This window comes from Planococcus citri, chromosome 2 (genome assembly GCF_950023065.1).
Source record: "Planococcus citri chromosome 2, ihPlaCitr1.1, whole genome shotgun sequence".
NCBI lineage: Eukaryota > Metazoa > Arthropoda > Insecta > Hemiptera > Pseudococcidae > Planococcus > Planococcus citri.
In genome coordinates this window covers 5,962,070-5,979,708 of record NC_088678.1, presented here as the reverse complement: position 1 = coordinate 5,979,708, position 17,639 = coordinate 5,962,070, and the positions used below count along the sequence as shown (strand labels likewise).

The following is a 17,639-nucleotide window of genomic DNA, read 5'->3' as shown; positions in this document are numbered from 1 at the left end:
ACTATGGGCATCTATCCCGCTCACAAAAACCGGCATCTATCCCAAAATGATGGGTCAGATTGCAAGGTCAATTTTCATACCAGAATTGAAACAAATTTTTGTAAATTTGCTTGAATATGTTAGTTCAAGGTATATACTTATGTGTGAGATACTTACATGCAGTTTTGAAACACTTTTTCTGGAGAAAAAATGCGTTTCAAAAATTACTTGAAAAAAGTATCACTGGTTTTAGCTACATAAATTTTTTCATTCGCATATCAAACCAGGTTAACAATAACCGTCACAGATCAAAACTTTAACATAAACTATGTTCACCTTAAGGTATAATCTGTGCTAATCAGTTTTCAGAAAGAGTTGATAGGGAGCGATTGGTGACCACACCGGCATCTAACCCGCACCGGCATCTAACCCGCAACCACCCTATATTTTATGTGTCATATTGCAGAAGTATATAAATGTATACGCATAAATCCATACACCTCTAATACATAGATATAATACTAGGTATGGGTAATTATAGCGAGTCAGCATTTCACCTAGCGCCGTCAATAAACATAAAGTCGAGAGTCGGCAACATGTGTACCTAATGGTACCACATGCTGCCTTCCTCCAAATAAGTAAAACTAGTATAATATGTTTAACGTTGATAATCATAATAATAACAAAATATTTATAATGAGAGAAAAGTATACTATGCTTTTTTTGCATAGGTTATGCTACTACGTAGCTAGACATTGACACAATATACAAGTTTGTAAATACTTAATTAAGACTTTGCAAATGAACAGTTTGCTGAGTCTAGTTTTTTCTTCGAACGAGTAGAGTGATTGATTATTTAACAAGTCATTGAAATTACATCTACATATTGCTTAGTTGTTTACATTCAGGGCGTCGATTCCTGAAATTTTTTCATTGGCGCTATGAGCGTTATGAGCTTTATCTAGCGTTATCATAACGCTTCGTTATTATTCCTGAAAAGCGTTATTGGCGTAACAGGCGCAATCGGCTTTAAACATAACGCTCATAACGACACCTCCGGAGGTGTCGTTATGGGCGTTATGTGCGTTATGTGCATGCAGTTGAGAGTTCAATGAGTTTATTTTGGATACATTTTTGACATTTTTAATTTTTCATGCCCACTTCCACAGTTTTTACGATTTCTAATCTAATTTTTGTCAAATTCTATTCCACTTTGATGATATTTTGGTCAATTTTATTGGTAATTTTTTAATTTTTAAAGCCTATATGCACAATTAACAAGATTTTTATCCAATTTTATTATATTTTCCACAATTTTTACGAATTGTTATGCAATTTTGAGACTTGAGATGAGAGTGTATTCATCAAATTTTAAAAGTAGGTGGTTTTATCAAGGTATTACTCAAATTTCGAAGCGTTTCATTAAATTATTGAGGTCGTTTTAAGATTTTCATGATATTTTAAGTTTAACAAATTTTGATGATATTGTAAGCCATTTTTTGAAAACAATTCAATTTTTGTTGTGATTCAGTAATGGACTCTGCAAAACTACAAATAAGAAGAGGGAAAATTATGAAAAATTTGAATTTTGTTTGTTTTCAACAACATTTTAAAATAGATATAACGCCAATAACGCCAAGATTTCAGGAATAACATTTTTGAACACCACCATTACGCCGGATTTTGATAACGCTAGGTAACACTCATAACGCTCATAGCGCAAGGGAAAAAATTTCAGGAATCGACGCCCAGGGCTGTAAGGTAATTTATGTTGGTAAATTACGGCGGTATTTTACTGTATTTTACCAAATGTTTATTACCGTATTTTACCCTAATTTACCAAAAAGGCAAATTAACACTTCTTTTCCATCTTTCCTTCATAAATTTCCAAATTTCCATGGAAATTTATGATTTGAAAGTTACCAAAAATTTTCCCCATAAATTTCCAAAAAATGTCCATGGAAAATTTTCTATGATCTTTAATAACACCTAAAACAGATGAAAATGTACTTCAGAAGCAGGTCAGAAGTTCAGAACTTCAAAGTCAAACTACAAAAAATAACTTCGTATCCATATTAGTAAAATACCATAAATACTGTATTTTACCGCCGTATTTTACCAGCGAATAAATTACGGTAATTTAACAGCCCTGTTTACATTACATCTCTAGGTAGGTATAATGAAAGTAATCATCCTGTAACGGGAAAACATTGGGTGAAAAGTGCACTTAGAAAGGGAGATTGATTAAGGAGAGGGGTTTAGGAATAGTAGGAAGGATAAGTTACAGGATGTTATAGGTTTTGTCATTAATCAAGTGTTTACTAAGGTTTTCAGAGCATTTTTCTCTGGTTCCTATTTGACTATTCTATGAGTGATATACTTACATTCTCTTTTGTACATAATTCTGTTGGGGCCATGTACTCAGGATCTAGATCAGGTACTCATTTTTCCAAATTTTTATTCTTTTTATAATATCAGGTCATTTTTTTTCAAATTATTTCTGATTTTTCTCCTTCCTTCATCTATTGGCAATTTGAGCATTTTTCTTAAGGTGATTGCGCAATAGTGAGGGGATTTTTCTCAAGAATCATTCTTTTTTTCATTCATTTTTTCTATTTTCCACATTTTTCGGAATTTTAATGTGTAAGACTAGTAAGGATAATTTTTTTTTTCAATTAGAAATTGAATTCGTTGTTGTCATAAATCATTGGTACAAATTCAGGTTTTGATACATATTTGGGTAAGACACATTTTGATACATGTTGTATCCAATATTTTGATAGGGGTACACAAAATTATTGGAATAAGGTGATGGAAACTGCGGAGGTGTCTGATCTTGATCCTTGTTGGCTACTACACATACCTTTTCTTCCTATTGTTCCTTTTTCAGACTGTTTTCCACTTTTTCACTCTCGTTTTCTTCCCTCATTTTTCTCCTTTCAGTTTCCAACCAGGGCTTGAAAACCGGATAGATATCACTCTCGGTTTTGGTTTCGGTTTTATGTTTTTTGAAAAAGTAAAGGTTTCGGTTTTGGTTTTGGTTTAGGTTTTCAAAAATAATATCTCTCTCGTTCCGGTTTTGCTTAAAGGGTTTGATTTCAAAGGAATCGGTTTCGGTTTTGGTTTTGGTTTCGGTTTTTTCCTTTTTTCTCCTTTTTTTAGAAGGAAGAAGGCCAAGAAAGTGATAATTTTTTCAAGTACTTTGTGTATGTGACTAGAAAGCTGCACTTTGGCAGTGCCAAATTTGTCAATTTTTTTAGTTTTCAGGCCTTTGTACCTTTAGCATCAGTTTTTACTTCATTTTTACCAAAAATGCAGTATTAATTGGGCTAATTACCTGAAAAATTCCAAAACCAAAACCAATTCAGTTTTCAATTGGTTACGCTCTCGGTTTCGGTTTTGAATTTGAGAAAATAACGCTCCTGGTTTCGGTTTTGGTTTTAGTTGTGGGAAAATAACGCCCCTGGTTTCGGTTTTGGTTTCGGTTTTGAGCAATTTTAATCGGTTTTTGGGGGTTTCGGTTTCGGTTTTGGTTTCGGTTTGCAAGCCCTGTTTCCAACTTCGCCATTTCACTCCTAATTTCCTCTAAGGTATCTTGCATAATTTTCAAGTCAATTTTACTTTTATCAGAGGCAGCCACTGCATCAATTTCCTGTACTAGTTCTGTCAGGTTCAGTTCATCCTTCACTCTCATGAATTCTCTAGTATTAGAAGGTCATGGGGTGGCAGTCCATCAACTATGTACTCCATCATGTTTTTGAACGCCATTTTTACATCCAGTTTTTTACACAGATTAATTATTTTCTTTACATGTTCTTTGTAGGTTTCATTTTCAGTTTTTTTTTTACTTGTTTTTAATTCCATTCGGATTGCATAACTGTTTTGTTTATAATTTACCTGTTATAACTTTTGTATGATTAATTAATAAATGATCAAGGAATTAATTTAACCCATAACTCAAGAGTATATTTTATCAATGTACATACAGGAATATCTTACACAGTACGAATACACTAGAATGCGCTAAGGCGCATTTACACTACGTTACAACACTTTCTACTTTTACAAAAAAAAAAATAGAAAAAACAAGCTATCAGCTATTTGCTGATTGCAAAGGGTTTTTGCTTTTTGTTAGGTGCTTTTTTCATTTTTTATTTATTTTTCGTAAATTTGATCACAGCCAAAAGCAAGAAGAAATTTACGGAGTAACGAATTTGCAAAAAAAAATAAAGAAAACTGAATAAAAAGCTTCTGGCTTTCGCTAGCTTTTAAGTTGCTACTTGCTTAGCTAACAATTGGGACGTAGAATAGGTATGGAGCGCTAGTGTGCATATTGTTGAGTAGGTAACGAAAAGGTGAACAACAAACGTCGACAACCAATCACAACATTGTTTCATTCAGAAATAAATGGTTCCGATTATAGATTTACTTTAGCTCTGTTCTATTCGCTGCTCCGAGCAACTCCGAGTTGCTTCGAGCAGCAATACTGTGTTCTATTGGCACATTTTTACTCGGAGTAATCCGTCTAATCGTTCTTTTCGCAAGGAGTAGAGTCAAAAGAGCTGCTCTAGAGCAGGTTTTTCTACACCTGCTGAAAAGGAAGTGCAGAAGGAGTAGAGTAAAAAGAGCAGATTTTTTAAGGCGACATTTTTTTTTTTTACAATCAGTATTCCGACATTCCGTTTTACGAGTGTTTATTTTCTTTTTTTTGTTGAAATTTAGTTGTTTTACAAGGTGTTCTTGGATTTGTGTTCTTTTCGAAGACTCATTTCCCCTACTCTCTCTACTCTTTTATCAGTTCCGGAGAAAATCACGAGAGTACACAGAGCTACTCGGAGTAGCGAATAGAACAGAGCTTTTATTTTTTAACATTCATCAGTAGTTATCAGTGATAATAAAATTATTATCACGTATCGGAGGTTTGTTGTTCACCTTTTCATGCCTTTTCGATTTCACCGCTAGAGTTCAGCCACTCCGCGTTCTACGTTCGAATAGCTTTCAACCCCCCTACTTCCTCAGCTTTCAGCTAGCTTTCTGCTTTCCATCCCTACTATCATTTATCATATCATATGTACATTCAGTCATTGTCATTCAGTGATAATTACTTAATTAGCGTAATTAATTAGCAAAAGCAAAAAGCAAAACGATAAAGATTGAATGTTTAAAGAACATCACACATTTTCACATTTCGTTAAAACGTCGCCTATACGCGGCGCTGACGTCACACAGACTCCATGCACTCTCCAATCCAAATCACAGAATGGGTCTCTCCGAAATACTGCTCGCTGATTGGCTACAAATTAAATTGAAAATAATCAATTGCAATAGGGTTTATGCTGCTAGCAGCAAAAACCCTAAAAAGATTCCTATTCACGTAGAACAGAACAAACTAAAAATAAGGATATATAAATCGAATAAAACATAAGAAAAATTTGTCGAAATTAACGAAAAATAAAATGAAATCGACAAAACGTAAACAAAAACTAAATTAAACAAAATTAATTAGCGATGTAAGGAAATATATACTTGTTCCAATCTACTTCAAACACATAAATCCATTCAAGTCCAAACAACGGTGGTCTTTCTTCTTTAACCAAAAATAACTTCAGTGTTTATTTGCATACTGCAAAGGGTCAAATCAACTCTGATTTTGGATTATGCCCATCGAAAATATACATCTAATGGAAACGATTAGAAAATAAACAGATATATTTTTTTCCTTTTTTGAGTGGATGTAGAGCAGGGTCAAAGTTTATCTCTTTCATGATTCGTATGGAAAGGGGGAGCTAGCAGTATTGCTTGACAGGAAGAAAATGTCTAAAAGGTGTAAATGTTACAATTTTATAACGAATAAGGGTAAGGTGCCCGAATGTCGACCAGTCGCCTAAATCCGACCACAAGCCTATCTCGCCCACTAATGCCTTGAAAATTCGGAAAAAAATATTTTCGTATGTATTTTTCACAGAAAAAACGATTAAGACCAAAATCACAACCCAAAAGCCAAAACTCGCGAAAATATAGCTAAAAAACGAAATTCAAAAAGTCAAAATTAACTTTTCCCGCAACTTCAATCGCCTGTTGCGCAAATGTGTGATTTCTCGTGAAAAAAGTTTTAATTATTTTTTAAAGTACAAAGTTCGACGAATAAAAGCCGATAATCAGTTTTTGGATCGATGAAAGGTAAGTCCGATAAATTTTCCATCAAATTTATTTTCATCGAGTGCCCTAATTCCGACCACCAATGATTTGGCTATATATTTGAAATTTTTATTTTCCTGGATTTTCGAAAAAAATGCCAAAACGTAAAAAATGGTGTGCTGATGCAATGAACAAAGCTGTAAAAGCTGTAAGAAAACGAGAATAAGGGTATTTAAAAGCATCTAAACAATTTCCAAGTGTTTCAAATGGGGACATGAGATTTGTGATACGGGGTCAGAAAAATGTAAAAAAAAATTGAATATTTGTTCCCCTTTGCTTAAATAATTAATTGCCTTTCTATTTGTGTCATTTCAATTAATAAACAACGATGTTGACATATTATTTACCATCTTTTTTTCAATTTTTTTGGGGTGGTCGGAATTAGGATACCATTTTTGCGATTTTCAATTTTCTCACTTTTTGGAAAAAACGCCATGAAAAATCAGCGGGGGGGTTTTAGGTTTAGTGACTTTAGGGCATTAAACTAGAGGCATGTGGCTATCATTTGAGCCATTGTGCGCGAACCTAGGTCAATTACAGGTCTTTTTATTCCAAAAATAAACTAGGTGGTCGACATTCGGGCACCTTACCCTTATTGTTTTGTTCACAGATCACAGACCATTCGTTCATCATGCTCACTCAATTCTGTGTCTTGCCCCAAGGATTAGATTTTCAGTGTGTGATTAGGATCTAGCTTATGGTACAGCGATGCAGAAATCATTCTCGAGTGTAAGTATTTGCGAAGATGGAAAGGCGATGAATTTATTGTACGAGCCGTTAGAATATTACGAGATCTTATTTTTTGACAGGTTTGTTGTTTACTTACCTCCTATAATACTTTTTAGTTCGAATATCATTAACAAGTCAACAGCATTGGAATTTTATTTTGTCGTGTTTAATTTTTTCTGTTTAATCTGCAGAATATTCGTCATCAAATGATCGGTGATGGGTGTTCGAAATCTTGCCAAAAATATGGGTTAGCAGTTGCTGACGAGACACTTTACCTGTGTATTGGAAATATCGAACTACTGGACAATGCTCCGCTCGTGTATTTTAGCTTCGCCTCGGGCAGATAGGTTCGTATTTTTTGTTTATTTATCTAATTCGAAGAAAGAAATCAAGATTTTGATAGTGTCGAATTGATTTTTTATTGAAATACGGTGCACAATTCGAAATAAAAAATGTATTCGAACATATTTACACTAATACAAAATGTACAATAAAATAAAACGAAGGAAAATCGCCATAATGCGAACGGAAAACGCAAAACGGTAATAATACTCGAGTAGAATCGCGGAGAATTCGAATAGAAAATCGAAAAGTCATCGGAGATGTTTGTTGACTTCTCGGAAATGTAAGCTATACACTGTATCTCGATAATACGACGAATTACGAGTAATTACGAAGTAAATGAACGATTACAATGTATACGCGATTTTTACATTATTTTCAACACTTTCCCTAATTCGAGAATTATCGAGTAATAAGCTAAATTCTAAAACTACTCAAAAATCTAACATGATGAACGATAATCATGTTTTCTCGAATTCGGTCGATGTTAAAGATGCTTCGATAGCGGCGATGAACTCGGATAAGTAACTCGATCAGCTACCTGGATCCACAAATCGCCGCGTCAGCATATTCGAATAGGTACACCAGATGTCGAGTGAATCGAACTCAAACATCCGGCGAGAGCTGGAACTCTAGAGCTGTCTCCATTTACGTGATGTAGACAGCTGACGTTTTTGTTGGTAGGGTTTTCCAGAGAGATATCGACGTGTCTCTGGCGACGTAACAGCAGCTCGTTTGCTGCTGATCGATGATCGAATCGAAATATCAGACTTATCGATGTCTGATCGCTTTCCCGGAGATCTTGAACGTAAATCCGGCGCATTGTTAGCGGCTATGGAACGGATCGCGGTGTCCATAGGGTCTTTTGAATTTGAACGAGGTTGGCTTCGAACTGCTTCCGCGTACGATTTCGTTGAAGCTTCTATTTCAGCCGTGAAAATCTCAATCTCAACGCAATTAGCGTGATTGTTGACGTCTTGAGATTTCGAACGATTTTTATCGCGTAAATTTCTCCATCTAGACAGAAGCTCGGTTTCTTCTAGATCATCGTTGAGAATATCGTTAGCATCATCGAATTCGTCATTCTCGAGCAAAGAACTATTCGATGATTTCGGTGAGCTTTTTGGCGAACTTTTCGGAGTCGATTTGGTCGAAGATTTCGGCGTAACAAGCGATGACTTCGACGTAGAAGGTGCACTTTTCTTCTCATCACTTATCTCGGTATCGGTATTGTTATCAATCGGATCTAACAAATCTTGATTGATCAGAATGGTAACTCGTTGGTCGCAATCTCGAAGTTTCTCGTAGAAAGTGACATCTTTCGAAATAACAATGTCACGTTTCTCTGGAACGTAAACTCGATATTGCTCCTCACCATCGTATCCGACGAGGTAACCTTCGAGAACCTTTTTATCCAGATTTTGACGTGACTGGATCGTAACGTTAACGTAACATTTCGAACTAACAATTCGAAGATGTTTTATTCGCGGTGGTATACCAAACCACATCTCGTAAGGAGTCGAACCGTTGATCGTTGATTTGCCTACTCGATTCAGCAAATATGTAGCGGTGGTAACAAGTTCAGCCCAGATTTCGATCGGATACGTAATCTCTGGATTCGAATATTTCAATGTTCGCGCCAACTCGACAATCGCACTGCTACCGCGTTCAACAGCTGCATGTGGCGTAAAACGTTGACGAACATCGAACTCTCGTAATACTGAACGTACTGCTTTGTTATCGAACTCGCCTTGGCTGCTAGACTGGAATTCTAACACTTGATGACCAAGGGCGCGAGCTTTGAATAGTACCTCTCGAACGCAACGAGATACTACTGCGGCAGTTTTCTCCTTCTCGACGAACGTATGATGATAATTCGAGTAATCATCTTTGATAACGATGAGATATTTGCGACCACCAAAGGAACAATCGAATGGCCCGCAAATATCACCAGATAGCAGCTCACCAACTGCTCTGGTCGAAGAACGTTTTTCGAACGTTTCGCGATGAACTTTATCGAACTGACAGGGATTACTCGAATTGGTTTTAGTTTCCTGTGATCGTTTCTTCAGGCCCAATTCAACAAGTTTAGCTCGAACGTGATTTTTATCTACATGGCCCCATCGTTCGTGATAAAGTTGCACAATTTCGCTGCTCTCAACAGCATTCACCTGCGGTTCTGGCAAAATGGTCTCGAACGACGCTTTGAAAAGAGAACCATTTTTCGATCTCGTACCGGTGAACATGACGCGATTTTCTGCCTCGAATTTGCAGAACGTAGGATTCGAATAAAATCTGCTCTCTGGCTTTTTATCGTGAGCCGCGACGACTGAGAACAAATTCTTCGAAATACCTGGAACGTACCATACGTCAGTCAAATCGAACTTGACAAGTTGACCATTTACGAAGCTAGCAACTTCGATCGATCCATGACCAACTGCTGTGACGCGACTGCCAGCAGCTTTGACGTAATTCGGTTTCGAAAATGTTTCGTATGTGTGAAACCATTCTCGATTCGATGTAATGTGCTTCGTTGCACCGTTATCAATCCACCAAGATTGATCTGACGAAGATGTAATGAGATTCAGTTGCTCACAATCGGCGAGTAGAGCGCTTTTAGGTTCTGAATCGATATCGTTGAGTTTTGGCGAACAACCAGAAACGTTGACTTGAGGCGAACAACCTGAAGTATCGTTAGCTCGAGCAGGAAAGGGTGGTTTACCGTCGTTGATCCACTGTGAGCACTTTTTGAGCCAGTGCCCTTTCCCAGAACAGTATTTACACACTTGAGCGTTTCTCTGATGATTTCGAACGGATTGATCACCAGATGTTTTCGCGATGAAATTCAAACCACTCTTCTGACCAGATTTAGCGAACATAGCTTCGGATGAAGATGACGACGTTGAACTATGTACTGGTGTGACGTTGCGCTCGTGCGTGATAAGCGAATCGGACAAATTACTTAGTGACTTATCAGCTTGAGCTTTGAGAAGAAGGTAGCTCGATTTAAACGCTTCGAAACGACTCGGAAGAATGTGTAATACTTTCGAAACGAACAAAATTTCCAACAGCTTATCGACTGTCTCGATTTTGCGATTTTCCAGACCAGCTCGAAATTCACGGTGTTGATTTTTGATTCGAGCAACAACAGAGGGCGCATCTTCGTAATCATTCCACTCGGTACTAAAGAAATTCAGGCATTCGCGGAATATTTGGTCTTCTGCCTTGTCGTCGAATTCCTTCGTAAGCACTTGCCATGCTTCGCGCGCGGATAGTCTACCAGCGATTCGACTGTGTAGCTCTTCGGAAACGGTTTGGGAAATGATTATTTTCGCTTGATGAGAAGATTTTTGCCATGTTGCAATCAACTTACGTCTTTCGGCTGCGTCGGTGGCGGTATCGGTCGTTTTTGGTTCATCTGGGCAGGTTGATTTACCTTCGACGATGTCCACGGCATTAAATAGGGCGAGTACGTCGAGCACTTTATCTTTCCATGACGGCCAATCACTGGAACAGGACAGAGGCTTTATACCCTTGATATAATCCATGATACAATTAGGCGAATATGGATTTCAACAGCTCACAACTGCGATCCACAATCTGTACGTCGAATGATAACGCGCGATTAGATATCAACAGCTAACGACTGCGATCTAATTTTCGAATAATACAACCGCACATGAACCTTCGAATACGAATTAGATAACGAACGGAACGAAATACATCACGATTAGCGCGTTTTTATCTCAAATAGGCACAGTTTAGCGCGTCTGTAGCCCATAACCTATTGAAATACGGTGCACAATTCGAAATAAAAAATGTATTCGAACATATTTACACTAATACAAAATGTACAATAAAATAAAACGAAGGAAAATCGCCATAATGCGAACGGAAAACGCAAAACGGTAATAATACTCGAGTAGAATCGCGGAGAATTCGAATAGAAAATCGAAAAGTCATCGGAGATGTTTGTTGACTTCTCGGAAATGTAAGCTATACACTGTATCTCGATAATACGACGAATTACGAGTAATTACGAAGTAAATGAACGATTACAATGTATACGCGATTTTTACATTATTTTCAACATTTTTTTTGCATAATATTCAGAATTTTGAGAACGTTGTTCGGTTCAAAAAGCTCTGATAACTAATTTTTTATATTGCTTCGTAAGCAAGTTTTTTGTTCTTCGATTTTAAAAAACTTTTTTTCACTCTACAATCTACATAATTATTTTTTCATTTCCTAATTTTTTATTCTCATTTTTTAAACGTAATTTCGAACATTCTGTTAAATTGTTTGAATTAAAGTTCTCACGAAGAAAAATCGTATTTTTCTTTTCAAGGAAAAATTTGTAACTGATTTCTTCGAATTTTGGTTGAATTCAAACTACATACATACCTACATAGATCGATCGTATCGATTTTCATCGTGAAACAACAAATTAAATAACGAAAACGTTTCACGAAATTTACTCGCAATTTTATTTCACATAAATGGCATTCTTAAGACATATTTTTTAGCATAAATAATTCTACTAATATCTAACGTAGCCAATTATACCTATTTACAAAAATCGTGCCTTAATTTTGATTAATTTTTTTGTCATGTTCAGAGTTACTTTTTTCGAGTCTGGTGATTTAAAAAAACTAGTGATTTATTCGCTTACATTTTTCACCTTTTGTGGTGTATTTTTTTTTTTTCATCTTGATAATCTTTTATTCGTTGATTCTTCTCTGCTTTCCCCTTCTCTACGAGTAATGGGGAAAGGTCCTCCGGATTTCCTCTCTCTTCAAACATTTTTTTTTCGAGGATTTTTCTCGAAATTGTTTTTAATTTTTTTCTGAAGTCATATAACTACTTTTAATTCTCGTGAGTTCTCAGTTCTAAATTTTCAATGATTTTTCATTAACTGAATTTTCGAGAGTTTTCAATTTTTGTCATTTCCACGATTTTGCGTTGAATCTTATTGATTCGCTTTTCTGCCTAATTTTCGTAATGTTTATAACAATTTCTCCCAATTTTTCCGGGCAAATTTTTGTGGAATTTCCCGTTTTACAGTTTTTTTTTTTGAGTTTTTGAGAATTCGTTTTGGACTTTTGAGACTTGATGGTTTCATTTCGATTTTTTTTGGTGCTTTGTTGATTTTTTTCCTCGCGTCATTCTTTTTGAATTATCATAGATTTTATGTGAATTTTCGCGAGTGCTTTGTTTTTTCAATTTTCACCATGTTTTTTTTTTCATTAAATTTTAGTGCTTTTTACTCTAATTTTTTTGGAGGAGTTTTCCTACTTTTGATCAAATTTGCATTCTGGGATCCTCGTGATTTTTTTTTCAACTTTTAAAATTTTAGGTAGCAGAATTTCTCTAATTTTTGGAGATGTTTTTTCGTTTTAAATTTCGCTCTCGAATTTTATTTTTAGAGTTTTAGAGAGTAGTGATTTTGATTTTGAAAGGAGACAACAGGGAGGTATTTTTAAACACTATTCTTTGACTAATTTTTTTCTCTCCAGATTTCGATCTTTCCTCTGCTTCCTGTTTTAGTCAGTTTTTCTCAATTTCAACAATTTTTTTTGCATTTTTTTTGTTTTTGTTTTTTTTTTGAGATGTGTGTGAGTTTTTGTCGGGTTTTGATGTATTTTCGAATCCAAATCACCATAGGAAAGTTCTGGTTTTTCAACACGCGAGACAAAAGGCAATTTTTTCCTAATTTCATCGACTATGGAAACATAAGAAGGGTACCTACTTTCAAAGTTTTTCAACTTGTTGAGAAATTCATCAAACGGACACTGTTCTGAAAACCAGTTCGTGAAAGTCATCTTCTATAGTCATTAATTAGTCGGATTCTCGAAACATTCTGTAGGTGAATTGCTGTAGTTATATTTGTTTGAAATCACGTATAAAATGGCCGCTGTCAACTGTCAAGGCCAAACAGAGGCGTAGCCGGGGGGGGGGTTAGGGGGTCGAGACCCCCCCATGGGCGCAGGATCGCTGCTAAAATTTCTCCATTGCACATGCATAATATTATGACAAACCATATAAGTAGGTGGGTACAGTAATGAATAAATAGGTAATAATAAGTCAATAGCTATGAACTACGATCAATTCGTATCCCATTCATATCTTCTGGCTACTTAAATTCTCAAATGTTACATTTTTTGTTTATTTTAGCTATTCCTAGGTGCCTATTTTAAAATTTTCAGTCTTAAGAAAGAGACTTAAGTATTTAGCGACTTTTTTGAAACTTGATAGCACATTTTTGAAATATTTTGCTCTCACTTTGCTCTAGCTGAGTACAGTTTTTCTATTTCTAAATTTCTGCACCTGTTCAAGATAGAGCTACCTAACTCTTGAAAATGTCGAATGAAATTACGAAATTGACTTCTTGTAAAAAACATCATAATTTATTAGGTATTCGAAATCAAAAAAAATGTGCATGTAAATCCAAAAATAAACTGCTCACATTAAAAAACTGTTTTTTACTTCTCAAAACACGATATTTCGATAGATTTTGCCCTCAATTTGTTTTGGCCTTTTTACTTTTCTTTTCCAAACCTGAAATTTCTAAAAGAAAATCGTTCAAAATCTGAAATTCTGAAGCTTAAATAATGAATCTCTTCCTAGAAAAAAAAAAAAAAAAACATTGTTCTTTTATGTATGTACATATTCTCTCATCACGGAAAAAATTGGACCTTTCTCTAACAACTAAAACCCCGCTCCATATACGCCCTGGCTACGCCACTGAGGCCAAACTATACTCCGGATCCAAAGCAGATAGTGTGACACTTTAGTATAAACTGACGGATCTTCGTGATTTCCGCAAATACTAGGGCCGAAAGATGACACTCCTATAATATTCCACATGCCAGGTTGTTTTGATATCGAGATCTGTAGCGGTCCTCCACCGTCACCCTGTACATATATGAATAATTAGTACATAATTACAACGCCCTTTTTAATCATTTTGCATGTGTAACTATAGTCTACAAATATTTACGATTCAATTACCGTGCATACATCCCTGCCCGTGTCTACATCTCCAGCACAAATCATGGCTTCTGAATCGTAACCACGCGCCAACTTGCGAGTAGTGCCTTCAAATGAAGTTCTGCAATTTTCATGATCGACTACGTTTATAGTCGCTTTCAGTAACCTATTGCTGAAAGCTTCGGCTATGAAATGAAAAAATCTATGTTACAAAACTGCTAACAAGGAAACCTCTTGAAGTATCCGCCTCCGATTTGAACGGGACCGCGATTAAGTTCATTTTTCGATTTTTGGCGAATTTTTGAAAATCCAAAATTGACTGTTTTTGGCGATTTATGCTTTTTTTAAAAAAAATACGTACTTGATCAGTAAAAATGTTCAAAATAAATCCTTAAACTGATAATAACCCCCCCAAAATCCAAATTTCGCAATCTGCAGTCATTCTGGAGCCTCCAGCGCGATTTTTAAATTTCTCCAGAATTTTGAATTTGCTCCAGAAGGTGTCGATATGAAGTTGGGCAGCTAAAAATCGAGTTGTGTGTTATGATCGACCTGTTTAACGAGCTTATCCACATTTGAGCCGATTCTGGAGGAGACACCTCAAGAGTAAGAGTGGTTTTTTGACAAGCTTTTTTTCAATTTTTCAAAATAAAAATATTCAAAAATCAAAAATTTCCCGTTTGCGAGAATCTTTTCGAAATTTGCGCGAATCGCAGTATTTTGTCATGGACTAACCCCACAAGGGCGAATTTCGCCATTTCCAACCATTCTGGAGCCTCCAGCGCGATTTTTCAATTTCTCCAGAATTTTTAATTTGCTCCAGAAGGTGTCGATATGAAGTTGGGCAGCTAAAAATCGAGTTGTGTGTTATGATCGACCTGTTTAACGAGCTTATCCACATTTGAGCCGATTCTGGAGGAGACACCTCAAGAGTAAGAGTGGTTTTTTGACAAGCTTTTTTTCAATTTTTCAAAATAAAAATATTCAAAAATCAAAAATTTCCCGTTTGCGAGAATCTTTTCGAAATTTGCGCGAATCGCAGTATTTTGTCATGGACTAACCACACAAGGGCGAATTTCGCCATTTCCAACCATTCTGGAGCCTCCAGCGCGATTTTTCAATTTCTCCAGAATTTTTAATTTGCTCCAGAAGGTGTCGATATGAAGTTGGGCAGCTAAAAATCGAGTTGTGTGTTATGATCGACCTGTTTAACGAGCTTATCCACATTTGAGCCGATTCTGGAGGAGACACCTCAAGAGTTGTTTTTTTTACCAGTTTTTTTTCAGCTTTTTTCATAATAAGAAATCCAAAAAAATCAAAGTTTGACGGTTTGAGAGGAAATCTTCGAAATTTGAGCGAATTGCTGTACTTTGAACACAACAAACCCCCTGAGGCCGAATTCCGCCAGTTCCCACCATTCTGGAGCCTCCAGTGCGATTTTTCAATTTCTCCAGAATTTTTAATTTGCTCCAGAAGGCGTGGATATGAACTTGGGCAGATAAAGATCGAATTGTGTGTTATGCTCTGTAAGAGGGTAAAATGACTTAAAGCATGATTCGTAATGTGACTTACGATGGTGGTTGCTATTGTGTTGTTTCCAAGAAATATCCCTTAGAGTATTTCTACTAAATACTCACCGGAATACCTCACATGCTCGGCTAGGGCGTGAGTAGGAAATGGTTGCTTTTACACTCTTAACATATGATCATACACACCATAAATAATAACAAGTTATACACGAGAATAATATTTAATGTGTGCAATATTAACAACACGTTACAGGTTTTACATAATTACATATTCTATGTATTTATGTACGTTAACAAGACACTTTCTTAAACTAAATATACACACGTTGGTGTTACACACTGTGGTGTAGGTTTGGATAAGTGATCTCCTCTGGCAAGGAGATCTAACTTATTCACACTGATATGTGCAAGTACTTACCCAGAGTGGCGACGAGTAGATCATCACTCCTTCTCGTCTATTAATTGGTTTCACTAACAACTAACTAAAACTAAAGCACTAAATATAACACTTAACACTCGAGAGTAAAACTTATACTTAAATGACTGCATTAACCCATTAACCGTGAATAACATACCCGCGTGCACTCGGATACATTACTGGCGTTCTGTACTCTCGTCGCTTGGCTCGTATGGCTAGCTGACGAGAATACAACGCAGTGTTGCCTTAGTGCAACGCAGTGTTACCATGTGGGCGAGCCCTATACATACCACGTACGGCATAGTAGTATATCACATATGCCCCTCTGAGGTTTGCTCGATGGCGTAACCAGCGGAGAAAAGCACGGATAAAAACATGATATACTATGCATGTACGTGGCAGCGGAGCTGTCCCCCTGCCCCCCTGCGTTTCTACGATGAGAATGGCAGAGGCATACGGTAAAGAATAACTTAGACAAGAGAAAATAAATTAATCGACCATCAAGGCCCAGCAACAGGTTCATGTATGGGTGGTACCGCGTAATAATCAAAGAATGGTATTCTATATTTCAATTTTGTGCTTGGTAGTTTCGCTGCTTTGGATATACGATTGTAACATCTTATATGTTACTTCCATTTTTCAAAATCACTCGCTGCGACATCTGCAAAAAATCTGTCATTTTTTGAGGTTGATAATGCGAAAAATGGCACGTGCCTGCCGGATCGCGATTATCGATATGCAAAATAATGACACAGCGATTTCTGCAATTCTCGCAGAGGATTCGCAGGCTGGGAAACCTGTGATTATAGTATATCCTTCTTGCAGCGTTGTCCGTCTGAACATATTATAACACTTTAATTGTGTTAAAATTGGCATTTTTGATAACACGAAAGCTCGAACAACACCAACTTCGGAAAGAAACTGGTTTCCTTAATTGAAGCTGTGTCATCGGTTTCGTGTGTGTCATGACTTGCAGAAAGGTAGTCATCGCTACATCTCATGCTGGAACCCGTAACCGGTTCCGTGCAAGTCATGGCATTATCAGGCAGCGTACCTGTCCTTTTCGGTAACGTCATCACCCGCGGAATCCTCCAGGACCATGCCTGATTTCTTCCAGATACGGGGTGCGTACCGTGGCAGAGTACCAATTATTAATATGTTCTTATGCGGCTCTTAAAAATGGTTCGTAAACCATGCTACCAAGTTCCTCTCAATTCCCTAGGTGTCAGCATCCCATTCGAACATACTTGCAACATCTTGTATGTTACTTCCATGTCACGTGGTCGCCGAATACAATTCAACGATTGTTCAACGAATAGTCACGTGTTCTGTTCTTTTTCGGTAATCTTCGCCTCCCAAGTGAGGGAGATACCGTGGCAGAGAACCGATTATGGTGCATGTCCTTGTATGGGTTTCAATTGGTTCAACGACCAAGATTGCTGATCAGCGGTCTA

The 17,639-nt window shown here is 36.6% G+C and overlaps 1 protein-coding gene across 1 annotated transcript in view; it reads right to left on the bottom strand.

Moving 5' to 3' along the window:
- Positions 1-11,707: 11,707 nt before the first annotated feature.
- LOC135834313 (serine protease snake-like) overlaps positions 11,708-17,639 on the bottom strand; it is a 46,502-nt gene continuing 40,570 nt past the window's right edge. Inside the window, exons 6-7 of the mRNA XM_065348167.1 lie at positions 14,260-14,423; positions 11,708-14,163 (exon numbers count right to left, since the gene is read on the bottom strand). Of these exons, the coding sequence (XP_065204239.1) occupies positions 13,957-14,163; positions 14,260-14,423 (371 nt within the window). The 3' untranslated portion in view covers positions 11,708-13,956. The remainder of the gene's footprint in view (positions 14,164-14,259; positions 14,424-17,639) is intronic.